The sequence below is a fragment of the Tamandua tetradactyla genome, chromosome 5 (genome assembly GCF_023851605.1).
Source record: "Tamandua tetradactyla isolate mTamTet1 chromosome 5, mTamTet1.pri, whole genome shotgun sequence".
NCBI classification, from domain to species: domain Eukaryota; kingdom Metazoa; phylum Chordata; class Mammalia; order Pilosa; family Myrmecophagidae; genus Tamandua; species Tamandua tetradactyla.
Window position 1 is genome coordinate 177690989 of NC_135331.1, and position 24552 is coordinate 177715540.

Consider the following 24552-nt stretch of genomic DNA (forward strand, 5'->3'; position numbering starts at 1 on the left):
AAGAAACCAAAGAAGGAAATTTCAGGTTGAAGAGATTAGAGCATAAATACCATTAACGATTCGAGGGAGAAAGACCCTTAAAAATGATCATCAAATTTGAGTGAAAGAAGTCACAGGTAACTTTTCTGTGAATTATTTCAGCAGAGAATTAAAACTAGAAACTGTTGCAGTGCACTCAGAGCTAATGAGCCATATGGAAATAATGACACTGTTCCTTCACACATTCAGTTATAAAAGGAGGAAGAGAGTGAGTGGTAGCTGATGAGAAAGTCAAGATTGAGGAAAAAGTTACTTTATATGTTTGTCTGTTTTATAAGGCAGGAAGCAATGTGAACATGGCTTCCAAATTCATATGCATCAGTGGCCCTGCCCCATCCTCTGAGCACAGAGGCTTATATCCATCTGATACCTGGCATAGCTCCTTGAAATTACCCCCAGCACCTCAAATTCAATATTCCATCTTCTATTCTAAACCAGCTTGTTCTAGTTTGCTAGCTGCCGGAATGCAATATACCAGGAACAGAATGGCTTTTTAAAAGGGAAATTTAATAAGTTGCTAGTTTACAGTTCTAAGGCTGAGAAAATGTCCCAATTAAAAAAGTCTATAGAAATGTCCGATCAAAGGCATCCAGAGAAAGAAGCCTTGGTTCAAGAAGGCCGATGATGTTCAGGGTTTCTCTCTCAAGTGAGAAGGTACATGGTAAACACAGTCAGGGCTTCTCTCTCAGCTGGAAGGGCACATGGTGAACATGGCATCCTCTGCTAGCTTTCTCTCCTGGCTTCCTGTTTCATGAAGCTTCCCAGGAGGCATTTTCCTTCTTCATCTCCAAAGTTAGCTGGTGGACTCTGCTTCTTGTGGCTATGTCATTCTGCTCTGCTCTCTCTGAATCTCTCATTCTCCAAAATGTTTCCTCTTTTATAGGACTCCAGTAAACCAATCAAGATCCCACCCAAATGGGTGGAGACACATCTCCCCTAATCCAATTTAACAACCACTCTTTTTTTTTTTTTTTTAAAGGAAAGACAGAGAGAAGGAAGGAAGGAAGAAAGGGAAACATTTTTAATCATTTTCTTGTTTTTTATTGTATTCTGTTTCTCCGTTTTTGTTACATGGGCTGGGGCCGGGAATCGAACCGAGGTCCTCCGGCATAGCAGGCAAGCACTTTGCCCGCTGAGCCACCGCGGCCCGCCCTTAACAACCACTCTTGATTGGACTACATCTCCAGGGAGATGATCTAATTACAGATTCAAACATACAGTATTGAATAGGGATTATTCTGCCTTTACAGAATGGGATTTTGATTAAAACATGGCTTTTCTAGGGTCCATACATCCTTTCAAACCAGCACACAGCTTTTCCTTATGAATTCCATAATCTCTCAATGAAACAAGTCAGAAACCTAGAACATTCTTTTCCAAGGATAATTACCATCTTGAATACATATCCATATTCTTCTTTTTCTTCCCATGTAAACTTCCTAAAACTCTTAACTGGACTCCATCTCCCATCCTGCATCAGCATGATTTTTCTAAAATAGGAGTGTAAGCCTGTCATCTTTCTTCCAGACACTTGGATGGCCACACCACGCTGCCCACAATACCTAAATTCCTCAACAAAGAACTCCAGGTTGTGGCATTCCTTCAGAAACTAACTTCTGTCTCCCAAAGAGGACTCTTCTCCAGATTCCTGAACATACCTTCTCTTCACACTTTATGCTGCAGCTCCCACTTCTCCCCTTTATCTGGAACACCTTGCTGTATTTCCTTTGATGCCTCTCCCCTACTCATCTTTCAAGACTTCACTGATACTGGCTTCCTATGACTGCTGGGGCAAATTACCACAAACTCGGTGACTTTAAAAAGCACAAATTTATTTTCCTTCAGTTCTGGAGACCAGAGGTCTGAGAGAAGTTTCGCTGGGCTACAGTCAGGGTGGCAGTAGGGTTGCAATCCCTCTGGAGGCTCTAGGAGAGAACCCTGTCCTTTCCTTTTCCAGTTTCCCCCACTCCTTGTGTTCCTTCACTTGTGGTGCCCTCTTTCATATTCAAAACCAGCAGAGCAGCATCTTGCTTCACTGTCACACTGCCTTCTTTTCTGTGTTCAATCTCCCTCTGTCTACCTCTTCTGAAGACACTCATGATTACTCGTAGGGCCTGAAGTAATCTCCCCATCTCCCATCCTTAATTTAAATACATCTGCAAAGTCTCTTTTGCCATATGAGGTAACATTTGCAGGGTCCAGGGATTAGGATCTGGATACTATTGGGGACCAATATTCAGCCCAGCACATCACCTGGCCATCATGGCTTTTACTTAGCCTTGGCTTAAACCCTCCCATCCACCCCAGCCCCTTCCCCCCCCCGAGTGATTAAGTGCCACTTTACTATACTCTTGTAGTGCCCTATGTACATTACCATCACAGAATCCCCACACGGAATTGAAAATGTCTACATGTGACTGTCTGTCCCTGGATTTTGGACTCCTTGATGTTTCAAATTGTCTTGTTTATCCTTAAACCTTTGCATTTCCCACATTACCCAGCACATGGTAATTGCTCTAAGGCTTTGTCGAACTGAAATGAACAGTGGAGAGGGGAGGTAAAGATGTCCAAGAGAGAAGAAGAACCCATGGAAAGAAGTTTGAGAAAAGTTGGTAAAGAGTGAAGTAAAGATAATATATTATGGACTAATTTTCAATAGAAGAGATACCTTTAGCTGTAAACCAAGAGGGAGAAGGTAAAGATGGAGGCAGAGAGAGGTGGTTGGGGATGAGGGAGTTTCATGTGAATTTCAATTTTCTTTGTTAAGCAGTAGTTGGACAGAGTGAATGGTCAACCAAAATTTGGTGAAAAGAGTGGCAGTGAAGAAGCACATAGGATATATTTCCTGGGAAAATATATGAACACCTTAAAGACCCTAGAAACATTTTATTTAAGAACTTGGCAGCTCTTAAGGAGCTCATTCATATACTTGAAATTCTTTTCCGAGGCCAAGTTTTACATACACTGGTAGCATTTTGTCTGCATATGTGTGTAAATGCTCGTCCCTGAAGGTCTTTGCTTTTCTGCAAGGCTGCAGACTTGCAACAGGAGCCAGGGGTGGTCACTGTGAGGTTACTGTTTATGGCATCCAGGGAAATATGACTCACGGCAAGGTTCCCCACACTGTGGGAAGAGTAACTGTAAACCATCTTGAGAAAGGCAGATTTTGTATTGGTCTCTTGCTTATAAAGAATAATATAACATTTAGGGAAGAATGTGCAACACAGAATCCCATAATTAGATATTAAAATGACGATGATCTCCACGGCTGGCAGGTACTTGCCAAATGTGGTAGCGTAGATGGGAATGAATGTGATCCAAGCTATGAAGTATATGAGCATGCCAAATGTGATGAATTTGGCTTCATTGTAATTCTCAGGTAATTTCCTGCCTTTAAAGGCAAATATGAAGCAAATGAAGGCCAGGATGGCAATATAGCCCAGCATGATGCCAAATGCAATGATAGATCCCTCCTCGCATTCCAGGATAATGACTCTGGGCAAGGAAACATTCTCCTCCACAGCAGGTGCTGCAAATATTAACCAGATCGTGCAAATGACAACCTGGATGCTCGTGCAGATGAAGATAATGGGGATTGGTTTATAGAGGCATTTCAAGAAGGCCTGCAACTTGGGATCGAAGCTGAAGGCTAGCAAAATTTTTAGGGATTTCATCAAAATGCAGGAGATGCAAAGAGTAAAGCTCACACCAAACAGCGTCTGCCTGGTTTTACACGTGAAGTCTTGTGGTTCTTCAATGAAAAAGCCTGTGCTAACAAAGTTGAGTAAATGACAGAGGAGGATCACATAGCAGACGGCCAATCCCCCAGATGATTTTACAACAGGGGTGTTCAGGTTTCTTGTAAATATGATGCCAACGGCCAGAACAAAAATGACTCCCAATAGGGAAAGGGCCAAGAGCAGGATAGCCAAGGGGTCATTCCAGTTGAGATACTCCACTTCCTTTTCAAAGCACGTGCTGCTCCCTGTAGGGGCCCAGTGGGTTTTGTTGTTGCACAAAAGGCAATGATCCATATCTAAAAGACAGAGAAGAGTGGTTACACTGTAAGCGTTTAAACTAGAGGTACCTGTAGTCCACACTACTGCAAATGAGACTCCTTCTAGGTCGTTGTCTGGTCCTGACTAGAAAGCCAATATAGATTATTGTCACATTGGTTTTTTTTTAAATGAAACATGCACAGAACCCAAAGAAGGTGAGAGAGAAGGGACAAAGATGGGGTAAGTAGGGAGAGGGAAAAACAAAGAGAAAGAAAAAAGCTAACCAGATTGCTAGTTATTAGGAAATTAATATACTTATGGTTGATGCTGGCCATTTATCAACTTGCTATTATATTTGGTAGTTCAGGGGCTCTGTTAAGAGTAAGTGCTTTGGAATCAGACATATCTCAATAGCTTTTCCTGGCTCTACCACTTATTATTCTTATCATTTTGAACAAATTAATTGTGGTGATTAATTTCATGTGTCAATTTGGCTATGTGCTGGTGTCCAGTTGCTTGGTCAAGCAAGCACTGGCCTGGTTGTTACTATGAAGGTATTTTGTAGATGGATTTGCATGGACAGTTATCTTTCCATATTACAACTTTTCCCATGGTCGTTTCTCTATATCACGGTTTCTCTATATTGGGGGTTGGTATAAGAAATTAAATGGGAATTTTGGGGGAGCTTTGCAGAAGCTGCAGATGACACACAACGCCTGCAACCATACCAACAACTGCAAAACATTTGCATAAACCATGAGATCTGCATCTTTCTTGCATAGAAAGTACACCATTCTTTTGGGTGCAGGGTTGTTATAAAACAGGCATTCTAGTAGACTTGGCATCATAAGAGAAAAGGATAAGTCCTTATATGATTCCCCAAAGGAAAATAAAGATGAAAGGTCTACCCCTATAGAATTTCAAGCCAGCAAAGGTCAGTTTAAAAAATAAAATGGGGTTTAGCCTATGCAATGTAAAAGTAAGAGGAGAGGCAGCGTCTACCATCAAAAGGCAGTTGGGGAGTTTCCCGAAACCCTGAAGATTCTGATTGAAGAAAAAGACTACAAACCAGAACAGATATTCAATGCTGATGAAACTGCCCCGCATTGTAAAAAAATTGCTTCAGAGGACATACGTCAGCCAAGAAGAGAAGTGAGTCCCAGATTTTATAGTCACAAGATATAGGATAACCCTGCTCTTTTGTGCCAGGGTTGTAGCATTCAAAATAAAGACAGCTCTGATTTATAAAGCTACTAACCACTGAACTTCGAAAGGAAAGGACGAGTACCAGCTGCCTATCTTCTGGATGTTCAATATGAAAGCATGGATGACCAAAGCACTTTTCCTTGACTGGTTTCCATCAGTGTTTTGTGCCAGAGATTAGAAAATACCTTGCCAGTAAGGGATTGATTACCTTTTAAGGTGTTATTGCTTCTGGACAATACCCCCAGCCACCCAGAACCCCATGAATTCCACATTGAAGGCACTGTAGTCATCTACTTGCTTCCTAACAGAACGTTTCTCATTCAGCCTCTTGATCAGGGGGCAATACGGACATTGAAGCACACTGTACACGCTCCTCAATGGAGAGGATCATAGAGACTACTGAAGACAATCCTAACAAAACTTCTTAGGTACAAAGGGAGAGTCAAAAAATTTTACAAGGGTTTTCCAGTTGGCAGAGTCACTGGCCCCTAACTCCCCTGCTGTATAGAAGGGATAACTGTATGGTCAGTTAATTTTATCTACGGCTCAGTGCATCTATGATCAATAAAGAAGCCTGCCCTCAGAGATGAGGGGAATCTCCTCATCCAATTACGCAGGGGTCTTAAAGCAGAATCGAGGATTTCAGAAGTCAGAATGAATTCCTGCCTCTACTTTGGCCAGTTCCTGCCTTATCTTTGGCTAGTAACAGCTAGTGTCTGCTTTTCCCACCTTTAAATGAACATTTATTAGTCTTTTCTATGTTCTGGAGCTGTGCTTGGTACTGGAGGCAATAAAAAGATGACCCACATTGGAACATTTTTTTTTTTTTTGTATGCTGTGTGGCAGGGGTCACATTTCATTGTTTTTCCACATGAATATCCCTTTATTGCAGCACCGTTTGCCAAATTTTTGTTTATTTGGTTTTTCATTTGTTTGCTTGTTTGTTTGGGAAGTGCATGGGCCAGGAATCGAACCTGGGTTTCCCGCATGGCAGGCGAGAATTCTACCACTGAACTACCCTCTCACCATTCCCCTACCCCACCCAGATTGGATCTTGAAAGACACTTGTACCTGATTTTGGGAAATAAATGCTACACACTCAGTGTTTTTAGTGATCCCACTTGGCACATAGTTGTTAAATATATTGCTTGAAACTGTTTTTTCCCCCAATTAGCTAATTATCTAGGCAGTATAAAAGCATGCTAGGTTGTGGTAAATGGCACTTTTAAGAGACCGTGACAGAGCACGAATTTTGGGATATTTGCACTGGTGATACTTTTCCATCCTTGAAGCCAAGAAAAAAGAGAGCAACCATATGGGCACTATTCTAGCTCTGGTTTTCTCACCTTTTGTAGAAGATATTAATAGAAGTGCTGCAATAAACAAGGGAATATGATGATTTTAAATTAGGCTTAACTCCAAGGAATGTGCAGGTAGATTATTTTAGGGCTCCTAAGGATGCTGACCTCAATTTTGTTCTTTAATTTGTAAATTTTGTCCTGATCTTGTAAAATTGTTCACGATAGGATAAGCAAACAATCAGTTTGCCAACAATCAACTAGTCCCTCATCTCTGTCAATAGTTGGCCTCTTGTCTCACACAAGGTTCTTTCTCTTTAGGCTTAAAAAGGAATTTTAGTAGGAATAATGAAATTCCCAGGATGTGTATACATGTTTAATTCCAGGTGCCTCTCAGATTCTGGTTTTCTCTGTTTAGTTAATTCAGCACTTTTTAATTTATATATATTGTGCCTCAATTACACGTCATGCATGTCTGTATGCAGATACAAACACTGACAGAGTGCTTGTATCATTTTAAGGGTTGCTGGAATGGAAGAATAAATGAGGGGATGGCATCTTCCCCTGGAAATGAACTTACATTTTTATCTCTATTATTTATTGGTTGTGTGTCTATTATATAATGGAACAGATTTCAAGAAAAAAATGCACTGTCCCTGAACGTAATTGAGTAGAAGCACGGGAAGATTTTTTTAAATAAAAAATTAACAAAAAAAGGATTTATGTTATTTTAAAAACTCAGCCCAAGAGAAATGGTTCAGGCGTATTTGGTCTTATAGTGACTTTAATTACCTGTCTGATTACTGTAGTGATTTTCAGGACAGTTCACACATTCATAGCAGCAGGTATGTTGACTCCTTGTGGTTTTTTTCATTTGTCCAGGGCTGCATTCCTTGGAGCATTTAGATTGAATTTGCTACAATAAAGGTGGAAAGAAATCACAAAAAAGTTTTTAACATTATTTTCCTACCTTTAATTTAGTATAAAGATGTGTTTACTAAACAATATTTTGGTTTTTTTTCATCACTTAATGGAATATTTTTTTTGCCATCTTGAGGAATGTGAACAAGTTTAGAAAATATAAAATGTTTCATATGGGGTATTCACTTTTCGAAGACCACAGTTTTTGTCAAATTAGCAACTTTTGTAAGTAAATTATGGAAATGATTAGCTCTTTCAAAAAGTCCTCAGCAGCAGAAGAAATGTGTAGTTGTGGAACTACGTAAGGAGATGATGGTCTGGAAATTTCCAACTCTATGCTGTATAAAGAGATCGACTATATAAGAAAATAGTAAATTATTGGATTTCTATTCTGCAGAAGAATATTATTAATCATGTTGTGTAAAGGTCCAAGTCACAGGATCATGTCCAGTCTAATCCTATAAAACAAAACAATGGAACATTTTGAATTTAAAACTATTAGTATGCAAATTAAAAAGATAACTCTAAGGATATCAATATTTAAACGATTCTGAAGATTTAGGGTAAATTCTGCATGTCACAATGTGACTCACATGCAGCAACATTCTTCTTTTATGGAACCCAATACTTCCTATCTAGCTAATAATTCTTTGCACTTCAGCTATGTTATTATTTTCTATTCATCATCCTTTCCTTTTGGCACATCTTGTGAGGTAAAACAGTTCCATCATTTCACTCTTACCCTTGGGAAGCTAGAGCAGTATGGTTAAGTGAGACTTTCTCAAGACTCTTTGAGCTGCTATTGCTTAGGCTGGAACACAGTAAAAACACTAGGATAGCCAGTTTTGTCTCTGGGAGATGAAAATGATCTTGCTGGCAGAGCAAAACAACCAAGCTTTAGTGGTTCTGTGTTCACTTCTTCTCAACACAATTATTGTCACCCTGGGTTTTCAGCTGGTAATATATTTGCCTTGTGGATTCTGCAGGGCAAAATTTTAATCTGAAGTATCCACTCTCCTGGGAGGTGCCCAGAGGACACAAAAGGATTTAGCTTTTAGATAAAGTGGATTACGTGGGTAAGTGTGTTCCCAGTAACACTGCCCTTCTCTTGTCCTATCTCCCCACACATCAAGAGACAACAAACATATTTTAAAGTCCAGATTGATAATTTTGGGATATCAATAGATGTAGAATTATCTGATGTTTTGGACTATGGTTTTGGTGACTTACTAGAAATGTCAATACCCTATCTAGCCTGAAGATTGACGAGTGGATCTAAAAATTTGACCTAATTGATCTCAGATTTTGTTGGCTTTCACCAAATCCTTGAGATATTTATAGGTGTTCCATTAGAAAGGGGAACTTGTCCCTCTTTTCATGGAGGTAAGCCCCTTCCATTAGTCACTAAATGTTCCATTCAGTTACTTTTCATTCTTTCACCTCCCTTCATGGAGTTGCCTTCTCTGTAGAGTCTGAAGAGAAGTCCTGGCAATGATTAAAACAACAGCTTTCCCTGAAAAAATCATAGAGAATCTTCTCTGTATTCAATGAGAAAATGAATCACGGCATGATTCTAAAGGTCCAGTGTAAGTTAAAGTATTTAGCATAGTGTTGGGATGATAAAGGTAGTTGTGAGAATGAAGGAGACGCTACTGAAGATGATGATGAAAGTTTGAAACATGGAAGAAAAGTAAAATTTTTATTTTCCAGTGAAAAAGTGTCTGGCGGTACTGAAACTTCTGACAGGGAAAATTTGATCAAAGATAGTGATTTGCAACATCAGTATATTCATTCCTTCAGTCAACAAATATTTGCTGAGTGTCTACTATCTGCCAGGCACTGATCTAGTTGTTGGAGGTGCAGCAGAGAGGGGAATGAAAAAATCTCTGCTTTCGAAGACCTCAAAATCTACTGTTAGCAAGGCTAACAGTAACCAAAATAAAAATAAGCAAAATGTGTAGAAAGCTTGATAGCGATAAATGTTAAGAAAAAAATAAATAAAGACAGGCCCAATATATATATATATGATGTGCTGGGGAGAAGTTCCTAGAGAAGGCCCCACTGAAAAGGTGACATTTCAGAAAAGACTGAAAGGAAGTGAGAAGTGAGCCTAATGTACATCTGGTAAGATTGTCGCAGGCAGAGGAAAGAGCTGTAGCAAAAGCCTAGAGTTAGGAGCGGGGAAGACATGTATGAAACAGTGAGAGACCTGTCGGGCTGTAGGAGGGGCAAGAGTAAGGGGAGGTTAAAGTGGGTAGTAAGAGATGAGGTAGAGAGATATTGAGGGCAGGTCATGTAGGGTTTAATACATCTTCTAAAGGCATTGGCTTTTCCCCTGAAGGAAATAAGATGCCATGGGAGGGCATCTTATTTCACAGGATAATCTGGCTTCTGTTTTGAGAACAAATTGAAGGGGTGAAAAGTGGAAGCAGAGAGCAATTAGAAACCTACTATTATAATCTGGGTGAGAGATTACTGATCTTCCAGAAGGTGGCAGCAGTGGAATAGATGGTAAAAAGCTAGATGCTCTCTGAAAGTATGGCCTTGATTGCATGTGGGAATATGACATAATTGAGCTCCTGATGTGTTCTCCCACACCTACCCCTTTTCAATAAATGATAATTCCCTTCTCCTAGTTACTTATGCAAAAATTCAGGATTCTTGTTTCCTGAGAGAGGAAATATTTATAATATTTAATATTATTAATATTATAATTAATATTCAATATTCTATACTCCAATATTTAGAAGTAGTGGGAATGGCAATGAACCGGAAAAAGAGGTAGTGGCCAGGGGCATAGGCAGGAGAGAGTATGATATTGTGAAAGCAAGTAAAGAAAGCAATTCATAGAAGAGAGAATAAATAGCTGCTAAGTGGGTTAAGATGAACTTCGCAGTTGTTAATATGGGCAAAATGACAGGAACAATTTTGGTGGATTGTAGACTGATTGAAGAGGGTTTGAAAAAGTATGAGAGTAAAGAAATTGGAGCTAGTGAATATATTCAAATTTCTCAAGGACTTTTTTTGTACAGAGAAAGAATAGAATCAGAAGTACACGGAGGAAGAAATGGGGGGGAATCAATGCAGTTTCTTTTTTAAGATGGGAGACATTACAGCATATTTGTATCATGATGTGAATAATATAGAAGAGAAAATAACGGAGCATACGGGAGAGAGTGGAGAATTGCAGAGCAATATCTTTGAGTGAGTGAAAGGGGTTGGAATTCAGAGGTCAACTGGAGGAGGTGATAGGAGCACAGACAGTCCATCCATAGTACCAAATGGAAGGCAGGGATGTGGGCATAGCTGTGGTAGCAAGAGATCTCTGGAGTTCTGATTTTTTCAGTTTTGTTAGTGAAATAGAAAGTGGGGTCAACTGGAAGTGAGAATGGGGAGGATGCATTGGAGTCAGAAGGGAAAGTATAAAAAGTGACCTAGGAAGGTGGGCATGTGAATGGGTTAGGGCAATGTTTCTGATTGCTCAGCAGCCTGTAAGACCCACTTGAGGTTAGAGATCACAAATTTAAAGTAAGACCAGTCAGCAAGGCTTTTCTTTTCTTTTCTTTTTTATCACACGTTCAGCTTCATGGGTATTAAGTTGATTAGGCGGAGAGTTGAATTTAACCAGAATTGTGTTTTGGTTGAATGAACATGATGTAGAGAGAGAGAGAGACAAGGGAATTGAAGGTGTGTACATGGTTACTCAGGGTTGACAAGGACGAATGGTGGGGACAGCGATCAGGTAGGTGGATCACTGCAGGTCCTGGTGGGGGCAAGGACTTCTGCAGCTGAGGGACCAGTTGATTTGAATGCTACAAGGCAGCCTACAGCCACATTACCTTAAGACTTCTGAACTCATTTTTTGCTTTTTGGCCTGTGAAGATGAAGACATCATTCTGTAAGTCATATTCTGCCATCCTGGTGATAGTCATGTGGCCTTTGATTTCCTTCCAGAGCAAAACATCATATCCAGTGTTCATGTCTCCGTGAGCATCAAAATGAAATGAGTTTCTTTCATCAGTGAATGTCACATTTTTCAGCACATGAAGTAACTTTTAAAAATAAAATCAGAAACAAACACTTAATAGGAGCATTTTTAATGTGTGCATTATCCCAATTATAATAGTTTTACAAAGAGTATCACTTAAAAATTAGGAAAAAAAAGACATTTTGGACTTTGGCTATGTTAACCAGGTGTGTTAATCACCTGGCAGCAATTGAGTTCTTCCTGGGTTCTAACCTCATTTCTGCCAGTCTTGCTATTTGAATTTGAGAAAGCAAGTTGATTTCTGTGGCCGGTAACTTTTCTAGCTTATACTATTAAAACATAAGCATCTGCATTTATCCATGTTGCAGCATTTCTGAATATGCGCTCTGGGACAGACACCTGGCTCCATTAGGGGTTCTTAAACTTGACAATTCAATTTCTTTCTCAGCCTCAGCTTCCTTATTTGTATAATGAAGCTGGTAGAACCCTATTAAGTTATTGTTAAGGATTCAATGTAATTTTGCATGTAAAGAATAACGCTCAGTATCTGGCACAGATTAAAGTATTGTCATTAACTAGTGGGGACATTATGCAAATAAAGGTATTTTGAGTCTATTGACATTCATCTGTGAGTTGTTAATACTCAAATGTGTGATATCCCTTTGAAGCAGATTGAAGGAGGGATCATTCTCCTCTTTACTTAGATGAGGGCTCTCTGGCAGTGAGTGCAAGGACTTCCTAAGGACTCACTTTCTGACTTTTGTTCTGCATTCTTCCTGTTGAATCTAACAACATAAAAAATTGAAAATCTTCTTCAGTATTTTTTTTTTCCTAACTTTAAAATAATCACCAATGATTATTCTTCTGGAGCTATAGAAGACAGGAAATTCTTCCTTCCCTTCTAGGTTTATAATCGGCTCAGTTTCTTGGCCTGAGTGTGTGATCTAATTCAGCAGTTATGTATCTCCACAATAAAGGCAGAGGAGACAGTGCTATTTTGGAAGACAGCCCAGTAGCAAAAGCATTCAGCTCTTGGGGTGTGTTTTGAGGGACATCCCCACCAGAGAAGTTCAGCTGGTTGGAGTTAGGTAACTGCTAGAGCCTTTAGGTTCATACTTTGCCACTCATTTGATGGTGTGGGCCTCACTAGCTCCAACACTTCTCAAGTCTATTTCAATGAGTGCACAGTAATGTGACTTTTTCTAAATTCTATTTCTAATTTAATTCATAAATGATTTTTTAACTTGAGAGGTAAGAAATGTAATGGAAAATTATTTGTTTGTATAGTGAGAACTTGTGTGTAATATAGCCAAGGCAGGAAATGCTCTCCTGTCGAAAGGGGCAGCCATGTTGGACTTGTGCTGTGGTGGGAGAACACTGGACTAGGAGATAGGAAAACAGGCGTCAATTCTGACTGTGCCATTTACTTGATATCTAATCCTGGCTATACTCTCCCTGAATTCATGGGACCCACGGATTATCTAAACCAATGATTCTATGTGGCTTTTGTTGGGCACAGAATCTATAGAATGAGGTGGAAATCATTCTACTTGGCTTCCCTCTCAGATCAGCTTTCATTACTGTTTCTTTCCTTTAATTCTTTTTGTGGCTAGAATATCAGAAAATCAAATTCTATTTTAAGGTAATATATTAGCTATAATCATTATCAATGACCAAATGTTACTTCAGCAAAATCTCTAAGTAGGTGTATTGATTGTATTATCAGAAAATCAAATTCTATTTTAAGGTAATATATTAGCTATAATCATTATCAATGACCAAACGTTACTTTAGCAAAATCTCTAAGTAGTTGTATTGATTGTATTACAGTCTCCACAGATTCTTAATCTCTCTAGTATTACTTGAAAGAAGCAGAGGATGCTATCTAACATAGTGGATCAACAAAACCTTATCCTAAAAATTGCCTGGAAGAAAAAAAAATGGAGGGAATGAAAAAGAGAGTAAGTAAGGGCCTACTTTCAATGTTCACCCTCTATGTACTGGTTTTTATTCTGTTCCTTCCTTAATCAATAATCACAGGTAAGCCCCAGTAACTCAGTTCTCTATGGACCATATTCTCTTCCACTCTTCTGTTTAAAGTACAATTTCCACCTGCTTTTTTCCTGCATTTAATTAGGTTTTATAGACTAAAGTTCTGACACCTACATGTTCTGTAAATAATGATAACATTGTATAATGTAAACAAACTAGAGCAATTCTGTGCTTGTTCTTACAGGAAAGAGGGCGGGGAGGCAAATAAAACAGTACATTCATTACTCACTAAATATGATAGAGCATTTGCTCTGGATTAAGGTAAAATTTTAACATTAGCACTTCAGTTATTAAGCTATTCAATGCCTTTTCTACCAATTAATTATTACTTTTTCATAGAAATGCTGAAATTCATTACATATTTGATTCTACAAAGATAAGAGAGTGGGATTTGCATTTCTATTATTATATAGTGTTCCTCCATGTGGTAATGCCCTGTTTTTAAAACCACAAGGCCAGGTAGCCACACCAGTTAAGCTATTGTGGCTGATGTTGGTTTCCATTTCCCTAAGTGCTCTGATATCCAATGTATTCTCACAAGTGAGTTGTGCTTGAGGAAAGAGCTATCTATGTCAATGAACTAGAGATCAGCAGAGGGAGCATGCTTACAGAGCTGTCCTGGTGTCCAGTGAATCTTTTCTTTTGTGACGTTTTCATGGTATAGCAGAAAGGACACCAGATTAAGTCTGTGGTAGCTTCATTGCTAAATGCAAGGGCAACCATGGAGCACACCCTTACTCTCACTCTCCTGTCCCCTCTATCTCTAAACTCCTGCAAGCCTGGCTCACCAGCAACACTTCCTCTTGCAACTTCTTTTATCTGTTTTCATCTCAGTAAATGGCACCAGGCAGCCCATATTTCGAATCATTTGCAACATCTTTGCTGCTCTCTGTCATCTTTTTTACATACAATCTCCATTGTCAAATACTCTTCATTCTTCCTCCAAATATCCATGTAACACTCTCCATCTTTATTGTCATATGCAAGGCATCCTTATATCTGTAGTACCAAATTGGTCTTTCACCCTCCAGTCTTGGGTGCCCCTAGTCAATTCACCCTATAGTCTGAATTCTATTTCTTAAATAGAAAACACTCTTCTACTTAAAATGTCATTTGGTTCCTCATTGGTCTACCAAGTCCACATTTTTTAACATAGTTTACTACTTTCTATTTAATGTAATGGACATGTACCAGCAGGATGAGCACCGCCTGGGGGCTTATTCAACACATACCCTCTCACGTCCCATCCCAGGGTTACTGAATCAGTATCTTTAACAAGATTCCCAGGAAATACAACTGCACATTACTGTTTCAGGTTGACAAGACCTTAATGAGCAATCCTTCTGTAACCCCTCGGTGTACCCCCAACCCCCATCCTATGATACTATTTTCTGCTCCCTGTGGATTACATGCTTTCCTTTAGAATTTCTATCCTGGCTAACTCTTAAGTGTTATTGTATTCATCATGTTCTTGGGAAAATGTTGCCTGAACTGCTAATTCTAGATTAGCTGCCTCAACTATACGCTTTAACACAAGCTGCCATCTTGTGTTAATATGAAGCATTGTAACACATCATCCTGCTTTATAATTGGCTTTCTTTATTGTTTGATTTATGTGCTGCCAGGCAGAGGGCTCCATGAGGGAGGGAATTCTGTCTTGTTCTCAATATTAGCTGGTGCACTCAACAGAGTGCCTGGAACATTGTGACGCCCAACAAATATTTCCTAAATAAACGTATGAATACAAGTTTGACTATTAGAACTTCTTACTGTCTTATATATCATGACAAGTGATGGGGGGAAAAAAAGAAAACCCAAATCACCAGTGACTATAAGGAAGTTATATCCTCACACACATCTGAGAAACAGTAGAATTCTGTTGAAATAAAACACACATGACTGTGCTATCTCTGAATACTGCTCACAAATCACTCAAATATAAAGCCAAAGCATTATCCTCAAGCCTTAGGAAAATTAAGCCCTTTAAAATTATTTTAATATAAAAATTCATTCAGATAGTAACACTTAAATATTGCTGAATTTTCCCAGGGGACAAACTAATCCTCTGTAATGTTTCTTTGGTTAGAGGCCCTAAAAGTTGCTGGTCTTTTAATTTAATGTCTATGGGGATCTCCTCATAAAAAGACAATTTGTTTGCATTATTTATGCGACAGGATCTGGCATAGACATGGCTTCTCACATTGTGATCAAAGAAGCAAGACACCCCTATTCCCCCTTTTCAATCTGTTTTTTGTTTGTATCTAAACAAACAGGCTCTCAGGGCATAGAGATCAACCCCAGGCTCCGTGTTTGTTTAAAACATTTTAGAGGACTCCGCTTTGAGTATAACTGTCTCAAACCTTTTCTTGAGAATGTTTGAGACTTATTCCTGATTAAATATACTTCCTCAGATCTTTAAGGGGGTAAAGGAAATTTTCTTTCTTGCTATTTGAATTTCTCTTTATCTGTGAGCCTCTTTATATTTACTTTTCTACCTCCTCTGTCTCTATGATTGACTACTTTCTTCTCCTCCTTTCTCAAGCTCTCATTTCTCAAATTCCATTATGGTGTGCCACTTCAGAAACTGAAAAGTACTTTTCTGCAATGCACCAGGCCAAGATTATTGAAATGTATTAGAAATGTCTGGCTGAACTTGTAGGGTAGTGAAGAGCAGTAGCCTAAAAAAAATCATTTATAGCTTATACCGATCCCTCATTAAAGTTTTATACTACAAAGGGTATGCTTTCAGACATGCATCTTAAAAACACTGAACATGCAAATAATATTTTAGAAAGGGTTCTAATTACAAAGTGATCCTAATCTTTAGTTTTAACTCTTCATTGGATTTTTGTCCTGCATTTACTAATGAAAACTAGTTGAAAATGAACAATTCAAGACAGCCTCTGACCGTCTCGTGACCTACCCAAATGTAAGCTGACTATCTAAGACCTTGTCGCTTATGCCTGTGAGTGTTTAAAGTAAAAAGACAAAAAGTAGAAATAACTGGTTCTGGATGACCATTTATATTTTTGAGTCTTATTCCTTTCTACCTTCTTTTCCCTTACAAATTTCAAATATATTTCAGTAGACTATTCTGGCTTTGAACCCACATTGTAGAAAAATATTTTGTCTCTAATGAATAAAATCTATCATCATGTAAAGAACCAATTTAATTTTAAATGCCTTATTCATGGGCATTAAAACAATGGAAAATTTTCACTACATAGGGCTGCATTAAGCTTTAATTTGAGTTTCTACAGACTAATCAAGGAAAATAAAGGGAAAGACTTCTTTTACATGCAATTGGTGGATCAGTTAAGCTTGGGATATCATGTGCATTGCTATGACTGACCTAGAAATACTCCTTTGCATCCCTGTGAAGAAGGCTGGAATCCTAGGGAGACCATGTTAAGTAAGAGAATTATAACTAGAGATTTTAGAACTACTGACCCTCAAGTGGCACAATGAAAAGCAGCAGATATGGACGTATTTCTGGAACTTCCTAGCTTTGGTTTCCTTATCCATAATAATTTAGTTGTAATAAAAGTTTTGCACCACTAAATTTGCCTGGTCTAGCATCTCTATTTAAGAATAATAAAAGAGATCATTTTTATGATCTTTTCAGTGCTTATTTTAGGAAGTACTGAAAAACCTCAAGATTTGATAGAAATTCATAAACTTAAGGAAAATAGCACTAGCAATAAGATCAACCATCATAACTATGATGGCTCAAAGTATATGGTGAAGGTAAAATGACACCTCTGCCTGTTATACCCAGGAAGAAGAGCTATGATAGAAATAAACACTGAAGATGACCACTTATGAAGGTGATAAGATTAAAAGCAGCTAATGGAAATCTATTGTCAATTAAAGAAGGGGAGGACATGGGGGAAATGATGGTAGGGGAGTTTCCTAGGCTGTGTGAGTTAGTACCTCCCATGGTTGAAAGGCGTAGGGTTTCTGACAATCTCGAGCTTGGCACAGATCCCGAATGGCATAACCAAGGGCAAACACTGCGAGCTGGATACTGTGAACAAGACCTGGCTCAGTATAGGTCCACAGGAAGTCATTCCTCAGGGAGAAGTTCCTTTTTATACCATTGTAGACCAAAGTCCCCTGAGAATGGTTGGAAATGCATTGACTCAAGTCACTGTCCTTGACATCTGCACAGGCAGACAAGAGCATGCCATATTCCTTTAAGGGTTTGTTATTCTCATTGGGAAACATATGCAGATTTTGAAGAAAGGAATGGAAAGAAGACATATTCCCTCTTCTAAAGGTAAATCCCACAACTTTGCCAATGTTTTTAACATTAGGGATGGTGGTAATCTTGATGGCAGTTGACCAGTTATCGCTAGCAATCCAGATTTTATTTATATTCCTTTTAATGGCTTTATTGAAGAGATTGAAAACATGGAATTGCCTCAGAAATACCACAATGACATTAACCTGGGCTTCGGCAATGATTTTCTCAAGCGTCTGATTGATCCTGACTTGGATGGTGTTATCTGAGAGGAAGGCTGGGAGAACCTCTTTGAAGGCTATGCACACATTATTTGCTGCAGCCTGAATTGCAAATGTGTTGAGAGCCAATCGTCCATAGTCATCATCCGTGGTTATGACGCCAATCCAGTTCCATCCAGATTTCTGAATCAGGTGGGCCATCGCTTTAGTTTGATAGAAGTCACTGGGCACAGTCCGTAAAAATGAAGGGAAGCGAATTTTGTCACTTAGGATTTCTGCAGTTGATTCATAGCTCACCTGGAAATTGACAGAATCTTTTAGTCACAGTGTTGATGAGCTCAAGTGATTGTTCATGATAAGTATCCCTCTTTTGGATTTCTGTAAATCTCCAAACACTTTTTCTAAACTCTCTGGTCCTTACCTTCCTTTCCCTTTAATTTACTCCCCCTTTACAACTAGCTCAAATCATGATACCTAGCAACTGAAGATGGGTTTAATTTTTTTTTAATCTCTAGTCACATCATATCACATATAGTATAACACCTTTAGGCTTCAGGCTGTACCTTATATCTCCATCTTCACCTCCATATCTATCTATCTATCTATATCTATCTATCTATCTATCTATCTATCTATCTATCTATCTATCTATCTATCTAATTACATCTCTGGCTAGGGCCAATAGTGGGATATTATCTAAATATTTAGAGGCAAATACAGAAAAAATGCAGCCAGTCAAATAAGCAAAATATATTTCAAGACACCCAAAATGTTTGAAGTTTTGTTTAATTTATGACTTGGGGATTTTATTCCAAGTAAAATAAATGATCTAGTTAAATAATCAGCTAATCCAGGAGTCAGAAAACTTTTCATGAAAAAGGCTAAAGTATAAGGTGAAGGTCAGGCTTTGTGGGTCACATGTGGTCTCTGTCATACAGTCTATGTCATTTTAACAACCCTTTAAAGGTGAAATGAACCATTCTTTGTTCTAGAGCTTGGCAGTCACATTTAGCACAAAAGCTATAACTTGCTGTCCCCTGTTCTAGTCAAAGAAGAATCAGAATTTTAGGAGACCTGGTATGTGCAAAGTTTTGCCTGATTAACAGATTTGGTGGTGCTACTCTAGGTAGAATTATTACCTTCCATGTCTGTAAGAGCACCATGCCACTTGCTCAGTTAGCACCCAGTAATTTTTTTACTATTTATGGCAGGCATGTGGAATGGTAGAAAGACTTTGGAATCAGATGAACTGTTAGAATCCTGACTGCAGTGAATCTGAGAAAGTTACTTTACAATTCTTTACTTGTAAAATCATAGTATTCTTGTGAAGAAGGAAAGAGATCATTTAAATGAATATTACTGCTCATTGGAGTTCACTGAACTTTAGTTCTCTTCCTAGTACTTGTCATTGCTCTGCTCAGCTGCATGGTAAGAGCTGGGCTTCTGTGAAATCAGTTACCTATAGAGGGTCCCTTTTCCTTCCATGTTGCTGTCATGGAAATTATATTTTTATGTAATTGATCTACTTCTTCTTAACTAACAATGTACATGTCGAGAAATTTTTAATCAAAATCTTATCTTTGAAATGATTGGGGAATTATCCTTTTTGTTTTGTCATTTTAGACTTACACTTTCTTTCTCTTCTTTTTATGTCTAACTGGTGGCTCCCTGCCCACTGGTTTTTTTTTCACTTTTTTTTAATAGTATAATATAACAAAAATACAAAGCAAAGAAAAAAGCAATAGTTCAAAGCACTCTTCAACAAGTAGTTACAGGACAGGTAGCCCATGACAAACTCTGGGATCTATCCCATTCTTTCTTAAAAGCAATTTTATTGAGCTATACAATCTCTTCTCTTTTTTTTGATGTAATCTTTCTAAGATATATTGTTGCCTATATGCCATGTATTTATTTACTTGGCTTCAGAACAGTATACATATTTGAATTCCCAGGTACATTTATTATATTATAAATTTTTCCTATTTGCTCACTTTTACTAGATTATCAATGGTCTTTTCCTGATGATCTGACTATAAATCTTTTTCTTTTCTACCCTTCCTTGAGCTTAGAAAACAGTGATCTAAGTGAGTTATCAGAGTGGTATGATACGAAGATAAGTAGCTTCAAAATAAAAGCCAAGGGGGCTTGCTTGACTTTCAGTAATGTGCAGGAACCTATTGCATGGGCTCTCTAATTTCTACTTTGGTCTTTCAGAGCATGCTTATAGGCTTGTATTGCAGAGAGAAGTAGCTACATAGTCTCTGCTAAAAGCCTTACCACCACACTTGAACAAAATGCAAACCATACACTGGCTTACAAGATGCTATGTGACCCAGCCCTTGCCTTTCTCTGTGAATGCATCTAATACTATGCTCCTTTCTCCTCAAACTGAGCTAGCCATAGTGACCTTTCTGCTATTCTTTGGACATTCCAAACTTTGCACTTGCTGCATCCTCTGCCTAGACACTCACCTCCATTCTCATCTTCCCTTGCCTGCCCCTTTTCATTCACATTTCAGGCTAAATGTCACCTTCTTGAGAGGCTGTCCCTGACCACTATTTTCCCTATCCCAGATTTTCTTCAATTTTCTTTAGAGCACCCTACTGATATTATTTTTGAAAGAAAGCATTGTTTTGCATCTTATCCAAATCATGCTGAAAACTGTCAGGAATCAGACCTCAAAGACTGAGGGGTGACTACTCATCTAGTACTTTTCTCATGCAATCCCTAATAGATAGGGCACTCTCTTTCTTTGATAAGAAAGAAAGGTTAAAGTGTAAGCAACTCCTTAACTAATATCCCAAAGTTTCTGTAATCCTTTCATAGTGAGGTAGATCAAAACCTACCTGTGGCACGAGCTCTAAATTCAACATCCTGGATATGGCCATGGTTATTTCCGAGTAGCCAGCGCCTATGACAGCCTTCACTCTTGGTGTGTAGCTGGAATAGCTGCACTTAAACTCCACCATTTCTCTGGAAGAGTTGAATTTAGAAAGAAACCTCAGAGTGGCTGCCATTGCCACTGTGACTTCCGTACAAGTGTCATAGATTTCGTACCCCAGTTTGACTCCAGGTAGTAATGTTGAGTTATTGACCATCTCAATGCTGTGTATCATGGCGAGAGTCTGAAGAAAGACGGATATTTCAAAGCTGCAGGGAAAGAAGTATTTTTTGAAATAAAAAAATACTCTTTTGTAGACATGGTAATGTGTCATTTTATCCTCACCTCTGCCTTATAACTGAAAATTTCTGGATGTTCAAAGACTTACCTTTTGAAGGATCTATACTTTATTTAAAAATACTTTTTACAGAAACCTTTCTAAAGGGTAATATATGAACCCATAGTTTCTTTTTTTTTAACATGGGCAGGCACCGGGAATCGAACCCGGGTCCCCGGGCTTGGCAGGCAAGCATTCTTACCTGCTGAGCCACCGTGGCCCGCCCTGAACCCATAGTTTCTTAAACAGACTGTGGAACAGGACTTAATCTTTTCTAAGTCATTTTGTCATTTTGACCCCTCAGTTTAGTATTCTGTAGTATGTGGATGCATCCAATTTTTGTTCCTTTTTTGTAGCTACATATTAGCCTTTTATTGCTGTTAAAGCATCTACTTTTTTGAACTGAAATGTTTTTATTATGATGTTCCTGGAATATGTACAAAACTAGCTGTAGATCTTGTTTTATGATAAATAAAAAAATTAATAAATGAAATACAAACAAAATTTCAAGCCTATAAAATTTAAGTTAACACATTAATGCAGCAGCGGAAAAGAAATGGCTTCTCACCATGTGACTATCATACTACCTGCTACAGAGCAGCCTCCTAAATGGTTGACCTCCCCTCATATGATTCATTTCTTCTGCAATTCTCACTTACAAGGTGACCATCCAGAAGAAATAGCATATCCAATTTTTTTAGGTTATCATTCAAAAATTCATATGTAAAAGTTTCATAAAGACGTGTCCTAACCCAGAGAATGCACACATGGATTCCACTTTGAGAAACACCTCAGTAACCAATAGATGAATTTACTAATATGCTGTATCTTCTAGCTTGCCCAAATGGTGATTATTTACACTTATGCTTTCTTACTAAACAGGAAGCTAGTAGATGGCTTGGGTCTATCATACATTGGGTATGTCCTCAATTACTGTTTTAGTCGAATGGTCAATTCTAGAATAGGGGTAGTCAAAGTGTGAGGAAAGTACCTGTGTTCTGTCTGAACTTCCCCACGAAGAACGTTTCTTTCCCTTGGCTATAACTCTTTCCCAAGGAGTCTTCTGCAAGTACCCTGGCTTTCCCCAAGCACTTTAAAATACCTGCCTTTTTGACTTAGAAAACCTGGTTAGAAACCAGGTAAATAGGACTCTTCAGAAATACTAGTAAAATAGGCTCTAAGTAAACACCACAGGCTTTGTCTTGATAAAGAGTGTTATTTTAGTTCTGAGGCACATCTGTTCCCACATTCAGAGGACTTTTCTAATTTACTTCTTGATTTGTGATTATTCCAGAGCATCGAGTTGTTGTTTGATTACTGATTTACTGTCAAGTTTATTTCATCCACTACTGAATCTAAGGGTTACAAAAAGTGCCTAATACATAGCGAGAGTTCAGTACATACATATATTTTTTAAAACACATATGCACAATTTTAATTCCAGTGTGACAGATACCCCTTCTTGAGCTTTACCACACTCCAGGCTCCTGAAGTATGTGTTTTTTAAATGCAGAAGGCAGGCTGTTGATATCTGAAGTTTCTCTTTAGTTCTTTAATAATTATGAGTAATATTGTTTGAATAAATTTATTGTTATTATGGGCCATCTAAACATGAAGTTTGGCAAATCAGCATTAAAATTTTAATTTAAGAAAAGAAATAAAGAAGAGAGAAAAGTTAAAGTAATGGATTGTCTTTTATTGTTCTAGGGCCCCCCAAGTCAGTTCTGTGACAGCCAGGACCTGCTTTTTTCCACCTCTGCATCCCCAGTGCCTCAACTATGGTATGGGAAATGTAGGCATTTAGTAAGGAATTGTTCAATATTGAATGAATATTATTTCCCTCAAGGAGTGAGAATAAGGTGAAAAGATCTTCAATTCAGTAATGTTTTTCCAGAATAATTGCCCTTTATTGGATCAAATGATTTTTCAATGTTATCCATTCTTGTTTTGTAGCCTAGCTTTTCCCCAAATCTGTAGTTATTCTTTGAGTGCCAATTTCATCCTCTGAATCTTCACTAATTGTTTTGAATTGCTCCCTGGTGTTCCTTATAATCAATGATTATCATGACAATAGCTCCAAGTGTCCAACTTTGGAGAAGCATGACAAGAAGAAATTTCACTTAGAGTGATGTGGAATCACATTTTATGTGAGAGCATTTTTGGAGGGCTTTGTGAATACTTTTTGAAACAGAAAGAAATAGAGGGGAGAAAAAGAAGAGATTAAATGTTAAAATATGAAGATAGAATCATAAATTTTAGAGTTAGAAGGGAGTTTAGGGATCACATTGCTATAGTGATAGAAGCTAATTCTACCCATATTCTTAGAGGTTATCTAGGGTCTTATTTTACAGACAAAGAAATGGAATCTGGAATTCAAAAATTTAAGTGATTTTCATAAGTTTAGAAAAAATTTTCCCTACACTGAAATTAGAATTAAAATATCCTGCCCCCGCAAATACATTTGTAACAACCCTCCATCCACTCAATTTTATTTTCTGTAATACACTGTGCAAGATATCTCTTCTGTAGTCAAGCTATCATAGTGCAAAATGCTCATCAAGGAAGAAGGAACACCTCTGAGTCAAGGTAGGACTTCAAATTCATAAAGAAAACATTGGATTGATTCAAGAATGAAAGGAAATGCTCAAAAAAATATTAGTAATGAAGAGCTAAGTTAAATGTAGTCTATTTTAAACAAACGATTAAATAATAGATCCATATTTAAACCAAAATTTATTTTGTGGATGGTGAAAATATAAATGTGGTATGTATGTCAGTGGTGAAGGACAAAAACAGTGTCTTCTCATTGGTTTTCTTAAGTGGCTTCTGGAACTTTTTAAAAGCCAAAATGCAAATAAATGTTTCAATAAAAAGCACTCATCAGTGCTATACTGGATCTTATTTCGTTATATGTAGGACCAGTATATCTCTCTTTTAAGAAATGATTGCAAGACTAACCGTAAGCAACTTAAAAAGTGTATGTGAGCTTAAATATTGTGAAAGCAATTTAGATGTTACTACAGGTAAACCTTTCTACATGCCCCAGACCCATAGAACTTGAAATCTAAATGCTTACTTTGTCTTTACTCACCCAAAACACTTCTGTATTTCTGGCCGTCTGGGATAGTTTTCTGAGAATAGCATTTTCTCATGAATAGCAAACAAACCTCCAATCATGATATGTCCTGGAGAAGTAGCAGCCACAAAGTCATCAGGGGTCCGGCAAGGCTGAGAAGTAGCAAGAATAATCACAAAGCAGGTAATCAGTATCATCACTAATACCATGTTCCTATCTCATTTGCCCACTTCATGTGAGTTCTTGGGAATCACTGAGCTCACAGAGTGCCAACAGCATGTTCCTATTTCAC

At 38.1% G+C, this 24552-nt stretch overlaps 1 protein-coding gene across 3 annotated transcripts; it reads right to left on the reverse strand.

Annotated features, from left to right (window-relative positions):
- Positions 1-2885: 2885 nt before the first annotated feature.
- Positions 2886-24484, reverse strand: GPRC6A (G protein-coupled receptor class C group 6 member A). Of its 3 annotated transcripts, none has more exons than XM_077159305.1 (6): positions 24276-24484; positions 20813-21116; positions 17952-18263; positions 11302-11514; positions 7334-7457; positions 2886-4075 (listed from the first exon to the last, which is right to left on the reverse strand). In XM_077159305.1, exons 1-6 carry the CDS (start codon positions 24467-24469, stop codon positions 2961-2963), a joined length of 2262 nt encoding a protein of 753 aa, XP_077015420.1. In that variant the 5' UTR covers positions 24470-24484; the 3' UTR covers positions 2886-2960. The 3 variants fall into 3 exon arrangements, with proteins under 3 accessions (XP_077015420.1, XP_077015418.1, XP_077015419.1); XM_077159303.1 differs by having other exon boundaries at positions 17436-18263; XM_077159304.1 differs by lacking the exon at positions 11302-11514 and having other exon boundaries at positions 17436-18263.
- Positions 24485-24552: the final 68 nt, after the last annotated feature.

Bases quoted from the DNA above. Each gene is read 5' to 3' on its own strand.
- GPRC6A (XM_077159303.1), bottom strand. From the start codon at position 24,469: ATGGTATTAGTGATGATACTGATTACCTGCTTTGTGATTATTCTTGCT. The intron at 18,264-20,812 runs GTAGGTTTTGAT...GTCAATTTCCAG, and splicing joins ATTTAGAGCTCGTGCCACAG to GTGAGCTATGAATCAACTGC. The intron at 7,458-11,301 runs GTAATGTGGCTG...CCTTTATTGTAG, and splicing joins ATGAGTTCAGAAGTCTTAAG to CAAATTCAATCTAAATGCTC.